Source organism: Cotesia typhae, unplaced genomic scaffold (genome assembly GCF_013202065.1).
Source record: "Cotesia typhae breed Kobodo isofemale line unplaced genomic scaffold, CoteBio_Ctyphae contig_27, whole genome shotgun sequence".
NCBI classification, from domain to species: Eukaryota; Metazoa; Arthropoda; class Insecta; order Hymenoptera; family Braconidae; genus Cotesia; species Cotesia typhae.
Window position 1 is genome coordinate 941,429 of NW_027423733.1, and position 24,637 is coordinate 966,065.

A 24,637-nucleotide genomic window follows, 5' to 3' on the forward strand; every position below is an offset into this window, starting at 1 on the left:
AAACCAAACACTGGGTCGTTATTATCATCATTTTTTACATAAATCAAATAACTAGGCTTATAAAGCATTCCATTAACTTTAAGCCACGACACAGAGTATTTTTCAACACCTTTCCAAAAAGAAAAAGCATTATCTGTATAATTATCAACGTCACTAACATCACCACATTCAAAGCGATCTTCTAAACCACTTTTACTGATAATTTTGTAACAAAGATGCAGTTGAATTTTAAGTGCTACAGTATGAATTATATTAACACGCGAATTCACTATGTTAGCCTGTGCTTTTGAAAGCTTATGGAAGGATTCATATTTTGCACATGAAAAATCATTTGATGGTCCCATATTTTTTATTATAGATGGGACATGTAATATTAGATGATGCTTAGGCTTCAAATTTTCTGAAAAAGATTCAATGTATAATTGATTGTGCATTTTTATAAGTTGCTCCAAATGAATTATTTCACTTTTGGAAATTGTTGAGCTCATGACAATATCATAAATATCATACAAACACAAGTATAATTCCCATACAGAATCATCAAAGGGAACTAAATCGCCAATACCCTGCTGAAAGATCCACATAGATCCAAATAAAAAACAATGATTGATTGGAAGTTATTGTTAGCTATTGTGTTTTTGAAACAGGAATTCCAAATACTGTCTGATAAACGAAAAAAATAATAAATTTATTGGATTTTATGTGGTACGAGTAAGACCAACTAAATTCTATTAGTATTTCCAAGTGGCTATGGATTGAGAATGGATTTTGTTGATAGAAGCTTACGAGGCTGAATCAGTACAGAATAGGTACTTGCATCGTAGTTTTCTACGAAATTATTATCGAAAATACCCATAAAGAAATATGATAATCTATTTGCAAAGACAGTTGTATATCTTTAGTAGCTTCAAGTGAGGACTATCATTCTGATGTGGTAATTGCAGATGAATTTCAAATTTTTATTATTAGACTTTGCCAGTGATATGCACGTAGATTTTTATTGTATTATCTCACATTAAAATGAACGACATTTTTATAAGATAATTCAAGTGAGAATACAATTAGTTTTTATAGGATTTGTTCTTGATAAATATACGCCTTATGTGAATTGTTTCGAAACAGTAATTGCCTATAAGTTTGATAGTTGCTTTTATGATAATGAATCGGAGTTTTATCAAACCAAGAATTGTTATTCCCTAATGGAATTCAAAATAATTTACTTGTAATGCTTTTATAGTTCTCTATCGTTTTTCCAATTTTGACAATAGATGACATTTTATAAAGTAATCCGAGTAAGGATACAATTAGTTTTTATAGGGCTTGTACCTGATAAATATGATTCTTTCACGTATCGTTTCGAAACAGTAATTACGAATGAATTTGATTTCCGCTTTTCTGATTACTTATCAGTATTACGTCAAACTAACCATATATTTCGCTATAACAGAATCTAAGAGAATTTTCATTAATTTATTTATCGTTATTAACTATTTTTTTTTTCAACGTAGAACGTGACTTGTTACCAAGTGTCTATAGTTCTGAACAGATCTCAATGAAACGTAGCTTACTTATTCCATGGACGATCACTTTAATCAAACTCGGTCAATTAATTTAAAAATTCGACCAAATAAAACATTTTTAAATTAAAAAAAGCATACTTTTACCATGGATAACTTTTAATTCGGATAACTTATTTCATTCATGTAATTTACATCAGAAAGCTTATTGAATAAGCTTCAATTGAATACTTAACCATTGTTTTAGTTTAAGAATTACTTAATTTATCTGTGTACTCAAAAAATTTTTATCGTGAAACTTTACAAAATCTTCAATCATTTCGGCTGCTAAATGACCCTCTTCCCCGCCGCAAACGGTCCATGCGATAATGGAATATCTTTTTGGCCAAAAGTTGTCTGATTATTTAATTATTCATGTGTTATGAACATCATTAGATCGTTATATCTTTAAGTTAAAACAAAATTAAAATATTTATGTAGTATATATCATTTTATTTTTTCTTGAACATGATACCTTTATTATAGTATTTTTGTACTGTATTATATATTACTTAATTTTATTAACTAAAAATGAAGAAGTTTGAAAATAGAAAAAATTTATCTGATTAAATATTTAAAAAGTAAAGTTAATGCAATGACTTAATTGGTATTATCTTCACTGTCTGAAGCTTCACCGTCTGAAGCTTCACTGTCTTCACCGGAGTCGCTACTTTCACTGGAGCTCGAAACATCTTGTTTACCCTTTCGAGCTTTCGGCAGTTTTTTTTTAATTTTTTTATCATCCTTTGTTGCTTCAGCTGCTAAAATATATAAGTAACAATTTATTTTAGATTAAAATTGAAAAAATATTGTGAACTATGGCGTGCAAAGGTAGTCGTTTTAATTTTGACTTTATTACGTTCGAATTGGTGTTAGAATAAACATTAGTTACCTTCTGATGGCGTCTTCTTCGGAGGTCTAATTAAGTCCGCAATTTTTTGCCGGATATATTCCACGTACTCATCGACTTTAACATTAATTACTTTTTCTGGAAGTTTTCTGTGCTCCGCTAAATAATATCTATAAATATTTGCAGAAACGTATGATTAGCTTAGGGGAATTTTACTTTTTTAATAAGTAGACAACTTATTCACCTCTTACGGCAAGCATTTTAGTCGGATCCAGTTTCGGCTTTGCAGGTCCTTTGGTCCGATTACTACTATTGCCCGTTATACTACTATTTTTAAGAACTTCTCTTGTAAATATATTCATCGCTATATTTTTGACAAACATAGACTCTGATGACGATGCAGCTTTTGCATTGGTGTAATCTTGCGTAGTAATCCAAATATTTTGTCCACAATGAATCTACAAAGAGAAAAATCCAAGAATAGTTATTTTATCAGACCAATTCTAAAATTTTTATTATTTTTGATAACTAAAAAAAAATGCACTTATCAAAAAAAAAAAAAAATAAACATTTTTTTCTAGTTAAAAATCACACATTAAAGCTCATATTTAATTAATTAAAATTTTATACAAAACTTATGGAGATAATTGACTACGAAGTAGAGTTAGGAATATTTAGAAATTATTAGAAAGATATATATTAGCAATCAAACAGTTAATTATAGCAAATTCAATTTTTTGACGTTATTCTTCTAATCATTAACTCTTCATTTTCAAATCAACAATAAATTATTGATTGTAATGGAGCTACCTAATTATATTGAAGACTTACCATTCCAGTGTCCGATCGAATAAAACCTACTAGTGGAGGTACTTGGATATTTTCAAAATCAATTGCCTTGACTGCTGATGGTATTGCTGCCCGCGTACCTAAACATCGAAAAGTCGATTAACGTTCTTTTCAATATAATATAAGATAATTTTTTTCAAACCATCATTTATAAAATAATAAGTTGAAATATTTGCAATTGCAGAATAAAAATATATTTTAATATTACTCTGAAATTGCTGCCAGTTAGATAAGAGTGTCTGGAATGCTGTTGAGGCTAATTGTTGAAAATTTTCGACACTTTTTTCATTTCTTCTACTTGTTCAATTACATATTGCAATTTTTCATGACGAGATTCAGCTTTATCGGATTTTTTCTTAGTCTTCACCTAAAATAAAAAGTTAAATTATATAGATTTATATACATATATTTATAATATATATTTATTTATACTTTGAATTGTAATTTTTTAGTTTCACGGTCACAAAAATTGTGAATATAAAATCTCTAGTAACACTAAACAATCACTTCTTTTAACTTTTTATAATTTTGTTTTTTGTACCTTTGAAACTGTTCCACTCTTGGTCTTTTTGGGCTTCAATGATTGTTGACTAGTCTTAATATTTATCTTTAATAGTTTGAGTATTAGAACACGAGGCTTCATCGAATACCTGTAGATTAATTGTAACTTTAATAATACCTATAGTTCTATTAATTATACTAAATGTACTGTGAGTTGCAATTGCATTGACGTAAAAAAATACAATAAAATGTTATGTTACTTTTTACGCTTTTTACTACTGTCGGACTATTTCGAAATTTCCGTAAACTAAATAAGTCGATATTCATAGTTGCAAAATTTCAATTTATTTTATTACTAAGAAACTTGTAAGTTACTTTTAGATTTTTAAAAATAAAACGCTTTAATAAACTTGATATGATTTTCATCAAAAGAAAAAGATGTCGTTCAAACCCTTGTAACAAACTATCGTATTGGCTCATGATTATCTAATTTTGAGTGATTTAGAAGACATATGAAAACTTATAATTTCGGAGCAAACAACATGAAAAATAATACGTTTGTTAAAGTTTACTTCTTAATAATTATATTTAAATTCTATCCATGTTTATTTTGTGTTTTTATTTTTAACCTATTTTGTAATTTTACTGTTGAATCAATAATCATTATACTATATTTCATAATATCACTGAAAAAGTGCCGATATTTAAAATGTAATTTTACAAAGCACTATTGGAAAGCTTGTCATATGTTAGAGGCTAATAAGCGTCTATCTATTAAGACACATTTGATTTTCTTTATCTATAAAAAAAATGTTGAAGTGATGCTTCACGATGGTATAAATGTTTTAATTAAATATCAGCTGATATTTGTAATGTTTACATTTTTTCTCATTTAAACAAAATTTTCTTCATTTCTTCTAAATCTAATAAAGCCTTTATTCAACTCAATTTTCTTGTATTTTTCTAAAGAATTATTGTAAAAATTAGACTATTCATAATTGACTAATTCAAAATTGATGATTTACAAATTTTACACAATCTTTCAATCGAAAAAAAAAAATTTCACTATTTTAATTGTAATTATATTGTTTCAATTGTACATACGTTATGTTGTTGCTGAATATTTCCTTTATCAATAACCTTGACTGTTGGTGGGTCATTCAGATATTTGTTGATGTCATTCAATAAATTTGTATTATAATCGGCTGTTTCATCAATTGTTTGTGATGTGCCATCTTCATTCTAAAAAAGTATATAAAAGTATAATTATAATTTAGAAAAAAATTTCAAGTATACATAGTCTGAAAAGATATTAATTGAGGTTTCTGCTCTTTACAAATGTTAAAAACTTGGAAATATTAGTTTTTATATTTCAAACAACTATTGATATTTTAATTTACAATTGAAATACTCACTTTCGATTGTTGTTGACTGGAATTTTCATGTACAATCTTCTTTGTATACTCTTTAGATTCATTTTCAGTCTGATCCTTGCCCTGCGAAAAATTTCGCATACCAACTTCCGCAATTTCTGTCGGTTCATCATTATGTTCGCGTTTTATTCCTTTAGTTGCAGTAGAATGATTCGGTTTTTCCTAAAAATATCAATAAAAATTTAACTAATTTAGTTTTTCAAATTGAATTTCAATGTCAGCGAACTACATTCTTCTTATGATAAAAGACATGCATATTAAAATTGAATTATTTAAAAAATGTTAGTTACTATAATGAAATATATCGTTAATAATTGTTATAACTTTTAAAATTATTATTAATCATACTTACATCTGATCCCTGTTTACTGTCATTTCCATGATTAGCGTGACTGATAGTCAAAGTCTTTTCACTCGTTTTTTTTTGCGTTTTACTAGAAACTGATTTATCCTGAGCAAAAAAAAATTAATGAAAACTTATATTAATATATATATATATATATATATATATATATATTAATTAACACAAATAGATTCTTTTGAACTTCTGTATATAAATCTACTTTTATAAAATATAGACGCAGAATATCCTAAAATCATTTACTTTTAAGCAAGTAACATATTATTGTTAATTAATAACTTGCTACCCAACTCTTCGAAATATTTGTTATAAAATACTTGATTTCCGATCTTTAGTTATCTTTTATATTTTAATATTTTAATAATGTTTCAATTAATAATTAAATACATAACTGTAACTTTTACCTGTTGCAATTTTTTGTCAATCATGGTCTTTCGAAATTTTTTCTTTTTGGATTTAGTCTCTGTCGGTAAACCTGTATCACCTTTTCTTTTCTGTAACATAATATATGTAATGCATTTCAATATTTTTTTCTTACCAACTAATGTTTTTCTATAATACAAGTTGTTATACCTATTTTGTTTAATCAACATAGTATTAAAATACAATTATATAATTTATAACAAAATAAATTTGACTAACCTTGCTTTTTTTTAATTTCTTTTCTTTTACAGTTTCAGTTTTTGCTAAAGATGAATCAAACTTCATTGTCGGTTCTCTTTTCGAAGGAGTGATGATTTTTGAAAGATTATCATCATTCTGATTATCTGCATTCGTAATCGGTTTTAAATTTTCTTTGCCATCACTGTCATGATTTCCAGTCTTATTATCAATAATCTGTAAAAACATTGAAGTAAATCAAGTACACGAATGTTGGTTGAGTCGACAAATACAATCATTTGAAAATTTTTTACCATTATTATCATGCATTACTTATAATTGATTAAAAAATATTTCTAATTTTTTACAATGAATAAAAGCAGGATTTCCTACAATTTACATATTTTTATAATAAGATATGTTTAGCAAGCAGATCAAGTAATTATTCTATCGCCCTAAACTTTTAGGGAATAAACAGATGTAATAATCGATTCCGGTTGAAAAAAAAATAACTTTTTTTTCTATGGATTGAATATCGATGATTATACTGTCTTTATCCATGTTCGTTACTTTTAGGATATGACATAATTGAACATTTGGCAGAGAAATGATTGGAACAGTTGATATTTGGTTACCGTAAAGATAACAGATATTGTTCAAAGTAAAGAAACCATGAATTTGTATGAATTCTTTTGTACGAAGCTGGACAACTGTGTCATTCGTTTTTTTGGGACGAATATAAGCTATACTGCGAAGTACCATCTGATTAAAAATACATCTGTCAAAAACTTCTACAGAAAGAGCAGTGTTAAAGTGTTGGCTTATCAATTGAAGTAGTTGATCACTTGGTGATTTAGTACTGCCGATAAGAATGACATTATCATTACTTCGTGTAAAATTCTTCAGTCGCTGTGGCTTAAACAAATCTTTACAATAATTTCGACATTTAATGGACTCAGTATTGTGATCGATATTGCATTGAATATATTTTTCTCTTTAAGCACTGAATTAATAATTTGGTTTGATACACCACTGACTCCTGTAATGCAACGCTTGATGAGAAAAATCATGCTTTCAAATGGAAAAGCTGAACTTGCCCACAATGGCCCACTTTGCCGGACAGATTCTACAATGTGCAGCAATGAGTGTAAATTAAACGTGATTGAACTAACACCGTAAAGAATTTGACAATCTCGTACAAATTGGAGCATGTTTATTTCACAGATTATGAGATCTCTTTCAGTTATGTTATCAGTCATCAACATATAGATGCTTGAAACTAACAAAATATAAGATTGAAAACATTTTTCGTTGAGAATACCGGCTAGGCACGGAATGCTATCGAATAATAGCCACGATTCCCATTCCGAGGCTTTCCATTTGGCGACATGATCAACCGTTCGAACCAGTCTATGAATTTCTTGAGGTCTCTCAATCTTTAGCTGATGAGCAGCAATTTCTTTTCGTTGCTGCGGCTTTAAATAATATTCTGTTCCTGGCTTAGTCCACACTGCCCACAATTGTCATGATACACCCAACAGAACGCCGTGCATATAGTCAATAGGAAAACCCCAAACACAATCAAAATGTTCTAATTGTTGCATTGCACAATCACCTTTAACACCGTTTATCGGCTTTCCCAATTTTTTAACATCTTCGACATCTTTCTTGTGACTTTGTTTTGTCCGTAGTACAGGATGTTGTTCTGTGATTGGATACCTAACCGCTGAACTATCATAAAGTCCATTAGCATAACACCAGCTACAGCCCGAATATCCGTTGAATTGAAACCGATTCTGAATAACAGGTCTTGCAACGGAGTCCACACATAACAAAAGACAGAAAAATTTCAAATTTCTTCTATTGCCGATATTATCAATAATGTTTATACCTTTTTTCATAATCTTATTAGCATTTTTTATAAATTCAGACATATAAGTTTGCATTAATTGTGGAGATGGTTCTGCTGATGTTATGTATAGACCACCAAGAATCACATTACGAAATCGCAATGCTGGTGATAATTCATTTATATATAGTTGTATTGGCCACATACTTCGTTTGGAGCTCTTTGTCAGTGGTGCCCCATCTGTATTGACATTATACGTCAATGCACCCGGTGACATTTCTTGTACAACTTTATACAATCGACCGTCATATACATCACGAATCAATGCATCATTTTGAGGTTGTTTTAATTTTTCAATAGTATTCAATAAGTCATCTTTTATTTCCGAGTCCTTAAGTAATAATTTTAATTGATATTTTAAATCAATCATTATAAATTGATTCTTACTTGCTGATGAAAGCTTATATTTTGCTTTACAGTGGCTGCATTTTACTTTTATTTTCTTTTTTTTTTATCAGATAATTTTTGTGTATGTAATATACGTTGACATTTTTCTGTTTCACAGTAATAATTTAATTTCATTTTGTCTCTTGGAGGATTAAATGCTTTTGATCGTGAATAATCAGTAGCCTTCCAAGATTCAAAGTTTGGGCCAGCTAAAAGTTTGATTAAATTTATCAAATCATCTTGATCGTTCCTTGTCAAATGTTTAGAAACAGCAAATGCAGTAACCATTAATAATACATCAGATACAGTAACATTCGACTGCGGAAACATGACTGTATTACCATTCATTGAATCACAATTAAATCGTGATGAATCATTAATCGATGAATCATCCGAATCCGACTCTGTAAACGAATCATTCTCATTTGAGCTACCATCACTTTCAGAATGTAATTCTTCAGCTGAATTTGAGCTACCATCTGAACCTGAGCTACCATTTGAATTTAAGCTACCATCTGAATCTGAGCTACCGTCTGAATCTGAGCTACCATCTGTATCTGAGTTACCATCTGAATCTGAGCTACCATCTTTTTCCAAACATAATTCTTCACCTGAATCATTATCATTATCATTGTAGTGGGATGAAACTTCATATTGATTGCTTATAGATTGTTGCACTTCATAATCCATATAATCAGTAATATTTCCTGTAGTATTATGAACTGAGTCTTCGAAACAAGTACTACAATTTATGCCAAAACTTTCTTCTTTAGAATTATCGTATAATTTTAATGCGACAGAACTAGTGCTGATAGATGATTCAGGGACATCTATCTGATGATGTATTAATGTCTCTGTTGTTAAAATTTTATTTTTTGCTTCAAAAATGTTACGAGGATTTGTTTCTGTAAATAAAACAAAATCATAGATATGTTTTATCCATAAGAAGATAACGAAGAGATGCATAGAAGCTTCTTTCCGCCGTAGACTAATTATATATATTACCTGTCGGTAAAACAGATTTGTGGATTCGTGTCCATACTAAGGGATCTGCATAACCAACTGTAGGTTCGTGGCGGGTATCATCTGTGGATATGTGCGACCTGTTTTACCGACAGTTTGAGGATATGGTCGAGGTTTTGCAGGTGGCGCTGGTGGTGAATTCCGCCGCCATCTTACTGTCCGCCATTTTTAAAATTTATCTGCCATTTTGAATTGTGAATCCGTCATTTGAATCCGCCATCTGGTGGCTGCTATCCGACATCTGGTGGTTGCTATCTACCATCTGATGGCTGCTATCCACCATTTTGAATCTGATTTCCGCCATCTGGTGGCTGTTATCTGAAATCCGCCATTCTGAATCCGCCATTTTGAATTCAAGTTCAACATTTTGAGGTTAGAAAAAAGCATCCTCAACTATTAACCCGCCTTCAGCTCGGCCATAACAGATCAATATTTCAGGATTACGCATTTGTAGTATGATGTATCCATGTTTTATATATTTAAAATGAAGTTATGATAACTGCTTGCGAGAAGGATTTGACGCAACGCCATCTGGTGACAGCTTCTAACTGCGTAGTAGATGACGTCATCAGACAGGTTTGAACCTGTTCAAGGTCGCGTAACTGCGCAGTTTTCTTTGTCCTATTTCTAACTGCGTAGTAGATGACGTCATCAAACAGGTTTAGACTTGTTTATGTGAAAGGGGTGGGGGGAAATTTCCTTGAATCAGATGACTCATACCATTCTAGAATTTTCTAACTGCGTAGTAGGTGACGTCATCAAACAGGTTTAGACTTGTTTATGTGAAAGGGGTGGGGGAAATTTCCTTGAATCAGATGACTCATACCATTCTAGAATTTTCTTACTGCGTAGTAGATGACGTCATCAAACAGGTTTAGTCTTGTTTATGTGAAAGGGGTGGGGGAAATTTCCTTGAATCAGATGACTCATACCATTCTAGAATTTTCTTACTGCGTAGTAGATGACTTCATCAAACAGGTTTTTAGGTAGAGGAGTGGGGGTAACTGTAACGGTATATAAGCAGCTCGCTGAGAGCGTACTTCACAATAACGAAGTACACATCTCTAGTGAAGTACGAGCTCTCGGTGGAATACATTTTGTCCCACTCAATATTACTAAATGTAAGTATATATTCATTAAATTTTAATTACCTTCTAATTAATTAGTTAATTACTCGATTAATTAAATTATTATTAAAAATATGAATTAAATCATTTTAAAAATATTAATTCAATCATTAATAAAAAATTATTAATTAATAACAAATTATTAATTCATTAAATCAGTTATAAAAAATCATTAATCAGCTGATTAATTATTTTTTTACAGTTATCAATCATGGATCTTACCAAGATAAACGAGGTTAATTGTCTTACTGGTATTCTTCCTGTTAAGAAAATGATCCAGTTGGAGTTTAATCGAGATTATAAGATTAACGGTATCAAAGCTATTACAACTCAGTATGGGACTAGGATTGTTGCCAATATAAACGATGAATTTAACATTTATCTACCATCTAGAACTATTCAACATCTGAAAGATGATAACTTCATGAAGAGTTTGAATGAATTAATAGATTCAAACTATCTCTTTCTACGTTTCCATGGTGGAAAATATAATAAATTTGAATTTATTAATTCTAGTCTTGATGTAAAAATGACAAGCGGAATTATTTAATCAATAACATATTATCTTTTAATATAATTCATTGTTTTTATTTATAATCCCTCGTTTTAAATTTAAGATTAATATTTATAGTTCAAAATGTTAATGTAGATATGTCAGTGATTATATTTTTAATTTAAATTCCCGCGCCTCTTACAGTAGTGACATCTACTATTAGTTTAAATTCTATACATCTTACAACAGTTACATATACTATGTTTATTTATCGCGGGGAATGAGAGTGGTTCAAATAACCTAGTCCGCCGCTACCTTTTACAGTGACACCTTTAGGAGAGTAGTGAAAGGTGTTTTCCAATGGCAACAGCATGCTGCTGCTATCAGATTATACCTCCCACTTCTCAACCATCTACCAGACACTGGCGCGTCTCAAACGTTAAACTGAAGCTTTACAGATCCTTATTTTGAATATTCTCATTACAAAACCCTATAATTTCAATAATAATAATTAAACATACATATTTTGATATTGATTAGTAATATTTATCACTACATTATTTTTGGTATTTATGCACACAGTAAATATTAAAGCTGGAACAAAATATGAGGTACTAATAATAATAATAATAATAATAACAATAATAATTGAATTGAATATATATGTAATATTTTTTATTGTATTAATTGAATTTCAATATTTTCAATAACAATTTCATGTTTCACTCATAATTGTATTAATTGAAAATTAAATCTTCTATAACAATTACCATTATTCTAAAACTCTATGAAATAATTAAATTAATAATACAAATGGTTAATCATATATTTCTAGAAAAATTATACTACGGTAAGAGCTCCAGTAGATGCTCAGGAACGATCACCCCATGTATCGGTTCCTGTGCATCGACTGGTGGTTTTCATGTTACTATAATATATATATATATATATATATATATATATATATATATATATATATATATATATATATATATATATATATATATATACATATATATATATTAGGGTGGGTCAAAAAAATCGAATAATTTATTTTTGATTTTATACTCTGAAAAATAGGTTCGTAGACACCTAAAAAGAATTCTCTCCAAGTATAAGCTCTTAATTATAACGGGAAGGTCCTCCGCTTTGCGGGTTTCTATTTTTTTCGAATAATCAGATAAAAAAATTTATATCTCGCTTCCAACTACTTGGAAAAATATTCCGTGGCATAGATTTTGTGAGAAATTGAATGCTTTACAAAAAGGTCTCTTATGACTTTTTCAAAAACTCAACCGATTAAAAGATATTCATAGTTGAAGTTTGGCTATTTTAAGGAAAATATTCGTTTTTATTATGAATTTTATAAGTCGATGAAAAAAATTATTTCGGATTGCGGAACTCATGATTTCGTAGGAAATTTACTGCTCTACAAAAATGGTCTCTTATGATTTTTTGATTAAGTGAAGCCGTTACGAGATATTCATCGTCAAACATTAACGAATATCAATATTTCCAGTTTTTGATCAATAATTCGATAAATTTTAATTTAAACTATGAGTTTCAGGAAAATTTACATAAATTTGAGTTTCGATCGATAAAGAAATGTTATAATAAGTTAGATAAAGAATTATTGGAATTATCATTGATTTTCCTTGGAGAAATGCCTCAAGAAAAGATTTCTTTCAAACGTCCTGGTGCTGTTCATCATGCTAGATGGATGGCTAAGGCCATTTATAGTTTGAAAATGTATCTATTCAGAGATGAATTCAAACTCTCTCAGAAAGAATTGCATGGTCTTCGTCATTTCTGTATTTTTATAGTCACATTGTATTTAAAAGCTTGGTTTTCATCAACTTCTGCAACAACTGCTGCTTATCATGACTTGCAGTTTATGAAAAATTTATTGGAGTACAAACATATCAATCCTTTGATTTCTTCAGCTACGTGTGTGAAAAAATGATTTCGCACTTATGGTATTTGAGCGATGAACTTGCCATTTTATCACTGTTTGACGATGGCGTTCCATTAGAAGTAAAAAAAGTATTGTTGAAGCTGTTAATACTCGTGAAGGTACAGATTCTAAAGCTAAAAGATTTGTAATTGCTAAAAAGATTTGAATTCATTGGCGCAGAGAACTCTGAGTGACTTTGTGTCTAAAAAGTCATTAAATCTTTTCAAAATCTTCGATCTACCGTATGACTTTCTTGATGTCGATGTTGAATTATGGCCTACTAATGAGAGTTATCTCGAAAATAAAGAATACTTTCAACAACTAAAAGTTGTCAATGATTCAGCAGAGCGAGCTGTTGCATTAGTCAGTGAATATAATCAATGCTTGACAAAAATGAAGAACAATTCCAGTACTTATTGCAAGTTGTCAAAGAACATCAAAAACATTCCCAAATTGTAATAAAAGAAATTATTTATAGTAATAGCGTACTGTTATGTTAAAAATATAGACAATTATATTGCAATTGATAATTCAATAAAAAATTTATCTATAAAAAAGTTAAATACTGGTTGTTTCTCACTTGATTCAATACTTTTCATATTAAATTTGACAAAGAAATATGTCATTCACTTCAAATTAAACTAATCATTGGCTATATGTCGAAAAAATGCTCTAATTTCTTGTTTTAATGCAATCAAACAAGCTCAAGACTGAAAACAATATTAAAAAAATTGTTTATAACATTTCTTTATCGATCGAAACTCAAATTTATGTAAATTTTCCTGAAACTCATAGTTTAAATTAAAATTTATCGAATTATTGATCAAAAACTGGAAATATTGATATTCGTTAATGTTTGACGATGAATATCTCGTAACGGCTTCACTTAATCAAAAATCATAAGAGACCATTTTTGTAGAGCAGTAAATTTCCTACAAAATCATGAGTTCCGCAATCCGAAATAATATTTTTTCATCGACTTATAAAATTCATAATAAAAACGAATATTTTCCTTAAAATAGCCAAACTTCAACTATGAATATCTTTTAATCGGTTGAGTTTTTGAAAAAGTCATAAGAGACCTTTTTTGTAAAGCATTCAATTTCTCACAAAATCTATGCCACGGAATATTTTTCCAAGCAGTTGGAAGCGAGATATAAATTTTTTTATCTGATTATTCGAAAAAAATAGAAACCCGCAAAGCGGAGGACCTTCCCCTTATAATTAAGAGCTTATACTTGGAGAGAATTCTTTTTAGGTGTCTACGAACCTATTTTTCAGAGTATAAAGTCAAAAATAAATTATTCGATTTTTTTGACCCACCCTAATATATATATAAGTTAAAACTAAGATAAAATAATAATAATTTTTTTTAAAACATAGGATAACAACAATAATAATATTTTAGGTAAGAAAAAACAATCCTCTATCTGTTTAACTATTCATCCATTTTTTCCATTAATAACTCTGGGAAATATTTTTGTAAAACATCTCCCGTGAAAATGTAGTCTTCAACAGTTGGCTGCTCATGGTTCCACATTTTGAACCACCAACAAAATTTCTCATTTAGAATTTTTAAAATTGTCGGCTGTTCCGCTATCGTAAAAACCCCCTCCTCTATCCCATCTTCACTGTCTGAAATCACAGCCAACCGATAATCTACAGCTGCAATTATTCTATCCAGTGGTAAATGTTGCAACCATACTTTGGGGAAGATGGCTTCATATTGCAAATTCTCTTCTGAATCTAACAAATAATCAAGTCGGTTTTGATCATAAAAGCCCTCATCATCATTATTAAAGTTGAAATTTGTTAAATTAAAGTTTAGGATTTCAAGATTTCTTCGTTGCTGGTTTAATGTGTATAAACCTCGTAATTCTGGGAACATTTCATTTATCAAATTTCCACTAAAGAAATAGTTTGAAGCATTCAAGCTTTCATCACCTTCCCTGATGAAGCACCAGCACCTTTCCAAATCGAGGATTACCAATCTTGATCTTGTTTCCCCAATTTTTATAATCATTTTATCAAACTCGGTATTACTTTGTTGGAGTCTAGCAATTTTCCCATTGATTTCATCGAATATTTGATCTTTAGAATAATGACTATACTATTCTTCTGGTATAATCACTTCATAAGACAAAGCACTACCCATCTATAAGAAAATTAAAATTATTACACTTATTAATTTGAGCATTTACATAACAATTCTTAGATTGAATAAATAGTAGAAAAAAATATCTTACGTTATAGATGTTATTGCAGATTTCAATTTTCTGAATATTCTGTAAAATTAATTAATTCATCATTATATTTATTCTAATTATAATCCTTATTATTATTATTAATAACATCGCTGTTATCATTATTATTAAGAACTACTAGAAATATTTTTCAACTAACACTTAGGTATTAATATTAATTAACAAAATTATAAACTAAATAGTAAAAAAATAACTTACGTTACGAATGTTGTTAACGTTTTCACCAAACTGACGCTTTTTAAGTTTTAGCTTATCTATCTTCACATAATTTTCATCTACGCATTATTTTTTTCTTCCTATTAGAAACTCTTAGTCCCAAAACGCATGATGCTAATTGGTTCTTTCATTGAACACACACATACACTATACACAACCAGTGAGTTGATATTTTTTGATGTTAACAAAAATGTTTATAAATGTTGTCATGAAAAATTATTGGATAGATATGATAATCATTTTTTTATTATCCTTGAATCCGAAATTTCATCTAAATTCATCATTTTTTTCGATTAAAATTTAATCACTGGAAATTCTACTTTAAGGGCTCATTTTGGCGCGCAGAAGCAACCAGTTTGAATAATAAAAAATTTTTCTCGTAACTGTTAGAATAACTCAATTTTGTATTCGAAAATATTTTTTAATATTAATATTATAAATAAATTAAAAAGTTATTGTAATTTTATCAAATTAATTTAATTTTAATCGGTAAAGATTTCATATACACTACAGTTGATGCTCAATCGATGACAAGACTCACACCATCTCTAGGGTCAAATAAGCATCAACTGTGATGTATTTTGATTGCACTTGGAAAAGTTGTTTTGGAATAAAGCAACATCCACGCTTCTTCAGAGATAAATATTACTAATTATTTCTCTCAGGAACTATAGTTTCGATTCTAAAAAACGTTATTTATGAGGTAAAATTACTTGGTAAGATATAATGTCAAATCAGCGTCATCTCGTGGAGTAAAAATCAATTCAGCTTAAAATTATTTGAAAATATATATTTATTTGAAAATTAAAACTACTTGATCGGGGAAAATAAAAAGATTAAATTCATATTTTAATAAATTTATTGATTATTAAGAAACCAATCTTTTAAATTTTTTACATTTTCTAGTGCACATGAATCAGTTAAATAATAATGATATTTACAGAAATTATTATTACATATTTTTTACATATATTTTACATATATTTTATACACATAAAATATATTACATATATTTTACAACAAATTACAACATATTTTCATGCTTTTCAATGATGGACATTTAAAATCATCAAGATCAATTACAATTTTGTTACATTCAACGTGATTTTGAATCCATAACTTTTTCTCGATACCTTTGACATAAATAATTTTTTTATTACAAGTTAAATAATTCAGAACTTCTTTGAGCTTGTAATATGAAGTTGTTCCAGCATTCCAACCGATTCCATGATAATTTCGGATCAGCCAGGTATTCAGACGTTGATAGTTGACTGGTAACACCTTCCAGTGATATGGCGGTTGAAATAGTGTGCATGATAACTCTTCAATATTATCAATATCATGTTGAATTGTTATTGAGGCCAACTCCTTAACAATGAAGCGATTATCAGCTCCTCTGAATCCTTGAATGTCTACAATGATCTTCATTCTTACTGCTCTCGATAACGAGAAGTGACTGAATGATGACTCTTAAAGTCAACTCAACCTTTTATAACCCGATCTCTGGATTTACCCCCACCACTCGATAATCTTATTGGTCAATTATTTCTTCTTGGTTAATTGATAATTTGATTGGTTATTCAAAGTACACAGTAGATTTTTCAACTATGTAGTATATGACACTATCCAACAGTTCTGAACCTGTTCAAGGTCTCGTAGCTGTGCAGTTTTTCTTTGTTCTATTTCTGTTGCGTAGTAGATGACGTCATCTCATTTTTACAGGTTATGTTTATGCTTTCCCGCCATTTAACTCATTTTACAGGTTATGTTTATCTTATATATTTTTATACTTATTATAGTAAGGTTTATAGTTAAAAACGCAAAATTACAAAAAGTTTTTTCTTTATTTGCTATTTTTAATTACATTAAGTTTATTGATTATTTTTAATTACAATAAGTTTATTAATCAGTACAGGTTCAATAATTTTATTTAATTCTTGTATTCGTCGGCAAAATCGTTCTCCGTCTCTTGCTGCTTGTTCCCATGGACCTTTCCTCGCTTGTCTGGATGCAAAGTCCCACACATACATGTAATGTATGGTGGGCTTGGGGTCAAACTGTACCATTAAGTAAGTTTTCTCACAGTGCTGCTGATGGGATTGTACTCAACTATTCGGTCGTGAATTATTAAGCAGTAAGCAGCAGTTTGATTTGGAAACTGCGCTGACGATTCAAACTCCAGACGTATATCCACAGGTCCAGACTTGATTGACTCGTTCTGCTTGGAACAGTCAATTATATACAGAGGTGCTGTACTTAGAAATTTTCTTAGCCAATAGCGGTTCAGCTTCTTTCCCATAGTAAGCACTTTGAAAATTTGTGTACATATCATACATTAAGGCATACTGATTATGCACAATGTTGAGGTTCAAATTTCCATATGGATAACTCTGAGAGTTCAAGAACAGCTTAATGTCTCTTATGCTACAGTGATCAAACTCGCTTGCGTTTTGATTCGATTGATTCTTTCTTGCTGTTTGGAATCCAAGGATAACAAAACGAGGTTTCTCAAGCTGATTTGTTGTTTTGATTACCCAAATATGCTTGTTGGTAGCTGGTAGCAGTGGATACTCATACAATTCCCAAGTCCGGAAACTGATTGGGATAGCTGGATCGGAGGTTATGTAATTCAGCACCATAATTTTTTGCTTGTCAGACATTGTTATGTATGGTACAATCCACTCAATTTTTTGAATCGTAATTGAAACATTTTCATTCTCAACGGTAACAACATAAGCATTTTGATCAGTATTTGATCTGATCAGTATCAATTCATGCTTGGCATTCACGATAATTCGTTGATAATCTTCAGCAAATCCAAGAATGAAACTCAGCGGTACTGAGACATCAAAGTAACCGCTATTATCAGTCAGCTTGTTGTCATCTTCATTAACAATCCAACCAGCATTTTCCAGAATATTTTGTTGTCCCGGACTCAGAGAAGCGTATCCTTTCATAACACTGGTGATACCAACATTCTTACATCTATCGATTTCTACACCATTGAGCTCATAACGTATCTCTTCAAACATATGACAAACAGCCATGTTGACCATCTTCGTAGTAGCACTTACAGCAGTACCATCAGCTTCCCTCATTCTTCCATAAAATGTAATGTGCTCTTGCTTGGGAGCAAGCACAGATCTTGATGTTGAACAGCAATCCTGATTTCATCACTGTTGTTGAATGTTGATGATGCATATGGTAAGTGTGAATGAGCTTCACAGTGTGCAATAGACTCATCGAAAATAATTGATTTTTTTATATCTAAGATTTCCGCCATGGTATCACACAAGCTAGACAACAAAAATTTATTTTTATCTTGTGAATTTTCCACGTAATTTTAGTCCTAGACTTTTTAGGAACTCTGCGTTTTGACGTGTCAACACTTTCAGAGCTCGATGATGACTGATAATCTTTGGACATCCTGCAATCCTTTTATACCCGTTACCAGTCTTTGTCTCATATACGATACCGATTACAGACTTTTTATATGCAGTCTTATCGTTATAGTCTCGCCACGGAAATTTGCTATTCTCCCGTCCTGATCAACAATGCGGAGCCTCAAGTTGTGTATTGCTCGTACGGCGACTGGTAGGTAAATGATGTTTGTTGGCACTTCCACTATCTTATATCCTGCTGGAACCCTCGGGAAAAATTCATGGATTGTGTGATTCTTCTCACCATTGATGTACGATCCAGTAGTTATATTGCACTCGACTCTCAGAGCATTGATTTTCAATATTTTGACTGGTAAATCAGATTTATGTGCTGTGTTAGGTTCAAGCACGCGGTTGGTAAATCCAAGTAATGATCCAATGGAATCTTCAGGCTCAAAATTTATATATTGATCACATCTTATTTCACTTCTCAACTCATTGTTGTTTGCTTTTAAAGTGAAACTTAGTTCAGGTAATGTCTTGTTTATATAAGTTTCAATATCTTTAATTTCATAACTCCCTGTTGGTATAGTTATTTCTTGAAATCTATTGATTGTACTTCTTTTGGATCTTTTTGATGACACATAAAATTTATTAGCACCAACATCAATATTTGGTATTGAATTAAATGTCAGGAGCTTAACGAGTCTAAGTACATAATTTTTTGTTGGTGATAGCTCAATCGGCGGAAAATAGTTTGCCTCCAGTATGGAGGAGTTTCCGGATAGTGTCAAGGTGAATGACTCTGCCATGACTGACGCTTGTTGTCCCGACTCACTTCAATTTATAGTTGTCCAGCCAGGAATTTTAAGCACAAATGTCCACATATGATTGTATCAAAGTCTTGATATCTTTTATGATTGTACTTTACGCTACCTACATCGAGATATTTCATCAAGTCTTGTGGGGGTTGTAGATTACCAAAACTGTCAAAGTAAATTACTTGATTATGATTCTTCTTGTATGCAACCCAGTGAGTTCCAGGTCCAAGTTTATCATCTAAATTTATTATTGCTGATTCGTTTGTCTTTGGTCCAGATTTTGGTAAATCATTTCTCATGAAAACTCCACGAAAATTTGGAATTTTAAGCAGCTTGACATATTTTAATAAGTCGATGTTAGTCAGTGCTCGATGTGGTAGCTCTACTGGTTTTTTGACTTCTTGCAGCCAGCTCCTTCTGGGTATGGTTTCAGAAAAAGTCCCATACCACTGCGGTAAGGTTTGAGGTATAATCCTCTACCTACAGCTATTTCCTCCATCTTCAAGTTGTGACGTTTCTTTTCAGCTAATTGATTTTTGGCTGCGCTGGCATCGTTCACAGCTTTTGCAACACCTGCAGCTCCACCTGTTAGAGCACCAACCGCTGATAACCCTGCAAACAGGGGAATCAAGAATGGAAGTACTCCACCAATCTTTGATGGAACTGGTAGAATACGAGGCAATCGAACGTTTTTCTTCCCACCAACGTTCTTGACAGCTTTGCGGGCACCTCCAAGAGCTGTTTTAACTGGATCTCCACCAGGCTGCATGGACTTTTTAGCTTCATCAACAATCTGTCTCAGAGCAACATCCTTCTTCTTGGTTGTCTTTCTTTTGACTGTCTTACGCTTCATTGTTTTTCTTTTAATTGTTTTACGCTTGGTAATAGGTTTTTCTTTCTTAAGACCCATACCGAAACGTCTTTTCAACTTCATGATTTTATTCACACTTCAAGCAGCAGCTTTTTCACCAATAGCAGCGTCTCTTGCTTGAAATCGTTGCCACGCTTTCTCAGCAAGGATTTTATCAGCCTCGTGACGAGCTTCTAAATTTTCACGATTTTTTGAGTAAGCTATATCGTGTTCCTTACACGCAGCATCCAGAGGATTTATTCCTGGATCACCTCGAGCTAACCTCTTAGCTAACTTTGTACCTGGACCGCAGTACTGGTACCCAGGGATATGGAGTTCAAGTGGGAGCTTATTGATTATGTTGTTGAACAAACCTTTACCACGTCTGCTCTCAGACATGTCACATCAAAGACTAACTCGCTTATCTATATAAGCCGGTATATATACCTCTTGAGCTCAGAATACAATCAGCAGTCATGGATAGCAAACCAAGAGTTCAGTTGCCAGTTATCAATTTTGATCAAATTATTCAAGGAACCGGTGTGAAACTCAAACGACACGGTGCATTACTTCCCAACAGTATCCGTGCAGTGTTTTGCGGACCATCAAACTGTGGAAAGACCAACGCTCTACTGTCTCTTATTGTACATCCAAACGGTTTGAGGTTTGAGAATATATATCTTTACTCAAAGTCTCTTAACCAACCAAAGTATCAGTTCCTGGAGACGCTGCTTAAACAGATTGATGGTATTGGATTCTTCACATTCAGTGAACATGAAGCTGTAATCAAGCCTGAAGATGCTAAACCTAACTCCCTGATGATATTTGATGATGTTGCTTGTGAAAAACAAGATCACATCAAGGCTTTTTTCTGCATGGGTCGACACAAGGATGTAGACAGCTTTTATCTCTGTCAAACTTATACACGAATACCGAAGCATCTGATTAGAGATAATGCAAACTTTCTCGTGCTATTCCGTCAAGATGAAATGAATCTGAAGCATATTTATAATGATCATGTCAATACAGACATGTCGTACAACTCATTCAGAGATTTATGCTCGGCATGTTGGAATAAATATGGGTTTGTGGTAATAGATAAAGACAGTGAATTGAACAGTGGTAGGTATCGCAAAGGATTCGACTGCTTCATTAGTATAAATTGAGGTACTTTAGAGTGTGATAGTCATACATGCTGTAGACGTTAACCTGTCAACATGAAGCCTGAAGAAATATCAAAGCAGAAAGATATTCTGCATCAGATATCTCAAGCCAGTGATGCCATCCGACGGAAGCACAAGATGTTGAAGTTGGGTAAAGATACAGCTGAGAAAGCTATGGAGGAAATGTTCAAGCCTATTGTGACACCACTCCAGAGTATAGTTGAATCTTCAAAGTTGAAAGGGGAAAATATTAAAAAAGAAGAAAAACCACAGGTTGAAAAACAAGAGGTTGAAAAATCTTTATATGATGATCCAGAAGTATACAACAGTTTAATGACAGATGATGAAAGTTCATTTGAGAATACAGCACTTGCTATTACTCAGCCACCACCATCAACAAGTACTCCAGCTCGTAGAAATCCTCTTCTCACTAATTATCTACAACGTTTAAGTTAAAAACATAAAGATAATGATATGAGATATGGTGTACGCAGAAAACGCGGTGAAATGCATATAGGTGATTCACCTATTTCATTTGCAAATGATACAATAACTGTCAAAGAAAAAAATTATCCAATAACTCCTGGGTTGTTGGAATTATTATTTAGAAAATCACCAGAGGATGCACTCATCACCCCAGATGATAAGAAAAAGTACTTGGACATAATTCAACATACCAACGCTCATAGGAAAAATTATGACCCAAATCGTACTATTTATGAAGATACAACAATCAAGTTCAATAAATACATTGCTGATTTTATCACCAAGTTCGGTAAAGGGTTACCAAAATATATGATTGCAAGAAAACAGAGATTACCAATGGACTATGTTTACTGGGATGATCCAAATGAACTAGTTGATCGTTTGCGACTACTTATGGCATCTCAAGCTGCTGGAAATCCAAGTCACACGAACGAAATCATATCAATTATTGAAGAGCTTAGGGAGGCTGGAGTTATATATTAAAAGCTTCTGAAAAATTAAATCATTCACACATTGACAGTCAAAGTGTTCACAACCATGAGCATCGATATATTTGGACGTCCACTGGACAATAACTTAGGTCAACGAGGGCCAGCTGGTAGAGGTTTCAATGTAACTTCTGATGGAAACTATAACATTGAGAATAAAAGGCTGTGCAATCTCGGTAATCCTTCAAATGAACATGATGCGGCGACAGTGCAGTTTGTACTGAGACAGATGTCTGAACTGAATAAAAGTATAGACAGTGAACAGAAAGAGATTATTTCACATTTACACTCTGAAAAAGTAATACTGAAGGCTGCTGTGGGAAATTTGCAGACATCTATTGAGGAAGTTAAAGCAGTACTTTCCTCTCACCAAAATAATATCAAATATCTCACTGAGAAACTCAATGAACGACAAAAAGACAGTGATAGCTAATGAGCTTCACAAACCGGCTCGCAGGAACTATAAACGTCGTCATGTTGACATCCGAGGTCTCGACGAGACTTGGCAAGCTGACTTGGTTGAGATGATTCCATATGCGACAGTCAATACAGGACACAAATATCTGCTTACAATCATAGTTATATTTTCTAAATATGCCTGGGCAGTTCCAATTAAATCAAAAGGTGGTGTAGATGTCACTAGTGCTATGAAGTCTGTACTCCAGCAAGGTCGTGTACCTAAGAATCTCCATGTTGATCAGGGTAAAGAGTTTTACAACAAAGAATTCAAAGATCTGATGAAGCAGCACAAGATAAATCTGTATTCAGCATTCAGCAATCTCAAAGCATCCATATGTGAACGTTTCAATAGAACACTCAAGAATAAAATGTGGCGAGAATTTACAGCTCGTGGCAGCTACAAGTGGACTGATATACTTGATGACTTGGTGAATACTTACAACAACACCAAATACAGTACCATCAAAATGAAACCTGTTGATGTTACCGCTGCTCAGGAGGCACGACTGTTGGAAAATATATATCAACCACTGCAAGTCAAATCGAAGCAGAAGTTTAAAGTTGGAGACAAAGTCCGAATCAGCAAGTACAAGCATGTTTTTGACAAAGGATACACGCCAAACTGGACAACAGAAATCTTCACAATCAAGTCGGTGCAGAACACGAATCCAACGACGTACAAGCTCGTGGACTATCAGGATCAACCAATTGAAGGAGGATTTTACAATGAAGAACTCAGCAAAGTCAAATATCCAGATGTATATCTTGTTGAAAAAGTAATTAGAAAACGTGGAAATAAATACTATGTTAAATGGCTAGGATTTGATACTAAGCATAATAGTTGGATATATAAATCTGATATGTAAAACACAAATTATATATTGTTTTTATTTACAAACCTTAAAACTATATTTACATTGTTTTTTAATATTACTAATTTTACAGTAATTTTTGCTTCTTATCATTATTATTATCTTGCACAATCTTTCTTTTCTTAAAAACTAGTGGCCCCTTGTAACCCCATGGTAGGGTATCAGTGCTAGCCTCAATAAGTTGACGTTTATCATCACCCCAACTGAGAGCAAGTTTCTCCTGCTTTATTGTGTGTACTTGATGATTTTTACTTTTTATCATGTACTGCTCTTTTCTTAATAATACGTTTTCAAACAGACATCGTTTGAAGTCATCAAACGTGATTGTCTTCAAGGTTGATCCTCCAACACCCTTTGCCCGTTTCTTGATCCTATCTCTTTCCTTCTCAGGATTGTGAATCTCGAAGGCGTAGAGCTTGGCTCTGAGACCCACAAACTCGGACATGATTTTTCCATTGTTCTCATCCTTCATAAGCCCCAGGACCTTTTTGTTTGCTAACGGCATGTTGAAGACATTGTCGGGTGGGTAATCGGAAGTATCAAACCTTGAGATATCACGTTTGATGTCTTCATAGATGTTGGGTATATTAAATTG

At 31.7% G+C, this 24,637-nt stretch overlaps 2 protein-coding genes across 4 annotated transcripts in view; one reads left to right on the top strand and one right to left on the bottom strand.

Annotated features, from left to right (window-relative positions):
* Positions 1-24,637, top strand: part of LOC141525843 (uncharacterized) — a 293,402-nt gene that overhangs the window by 232,250 nt on the left and 36,515 nt on the right. The gene's annotated exons all lie outside the window — the stretch shown is intronic.
* The window catches only part of LOC141525844 (uncharacterized), a 29,031-nt gene continuing 7,628 nt past the window's right edge, over positions 3,235-24,637 (bottom strand). Inside the window, exons 4-11 of the mRNA XM_074240512.1 lie at positions 6,193-6,387; positions 5,955-6,044; positions 5,542-5,640; positions 5,172-5,351; positions 4,861-4,998; positions 3,797-3,905; positions 3,464-3,622; positions 3,235-3,335 (exon numbers count right to left, since the gene is read on the bottom strand). Coding sequence (XP_074096613.1) covers positions 3,852-3,905; positions 4,861-4,998; positions 5,172-5,351; positions 5,542-5,640; positions 5,955-6,044; positions 6,193-6,387 — 756 coding nt within the window. The 3' untranslated portion in view covers positions 3,235-3,335; positions 3,464-3,622; positions 3,797-3,851. The remainder of the gene's footprint in view (positions 3,336-3,463; positions 3,623-3,796; positions 3,906-4,860; positions 4,999-5,171; positions 5,352-5,541; positions 5,641-5,954; positions 6,045-6,192; positions 6,388-24,637) is intronic.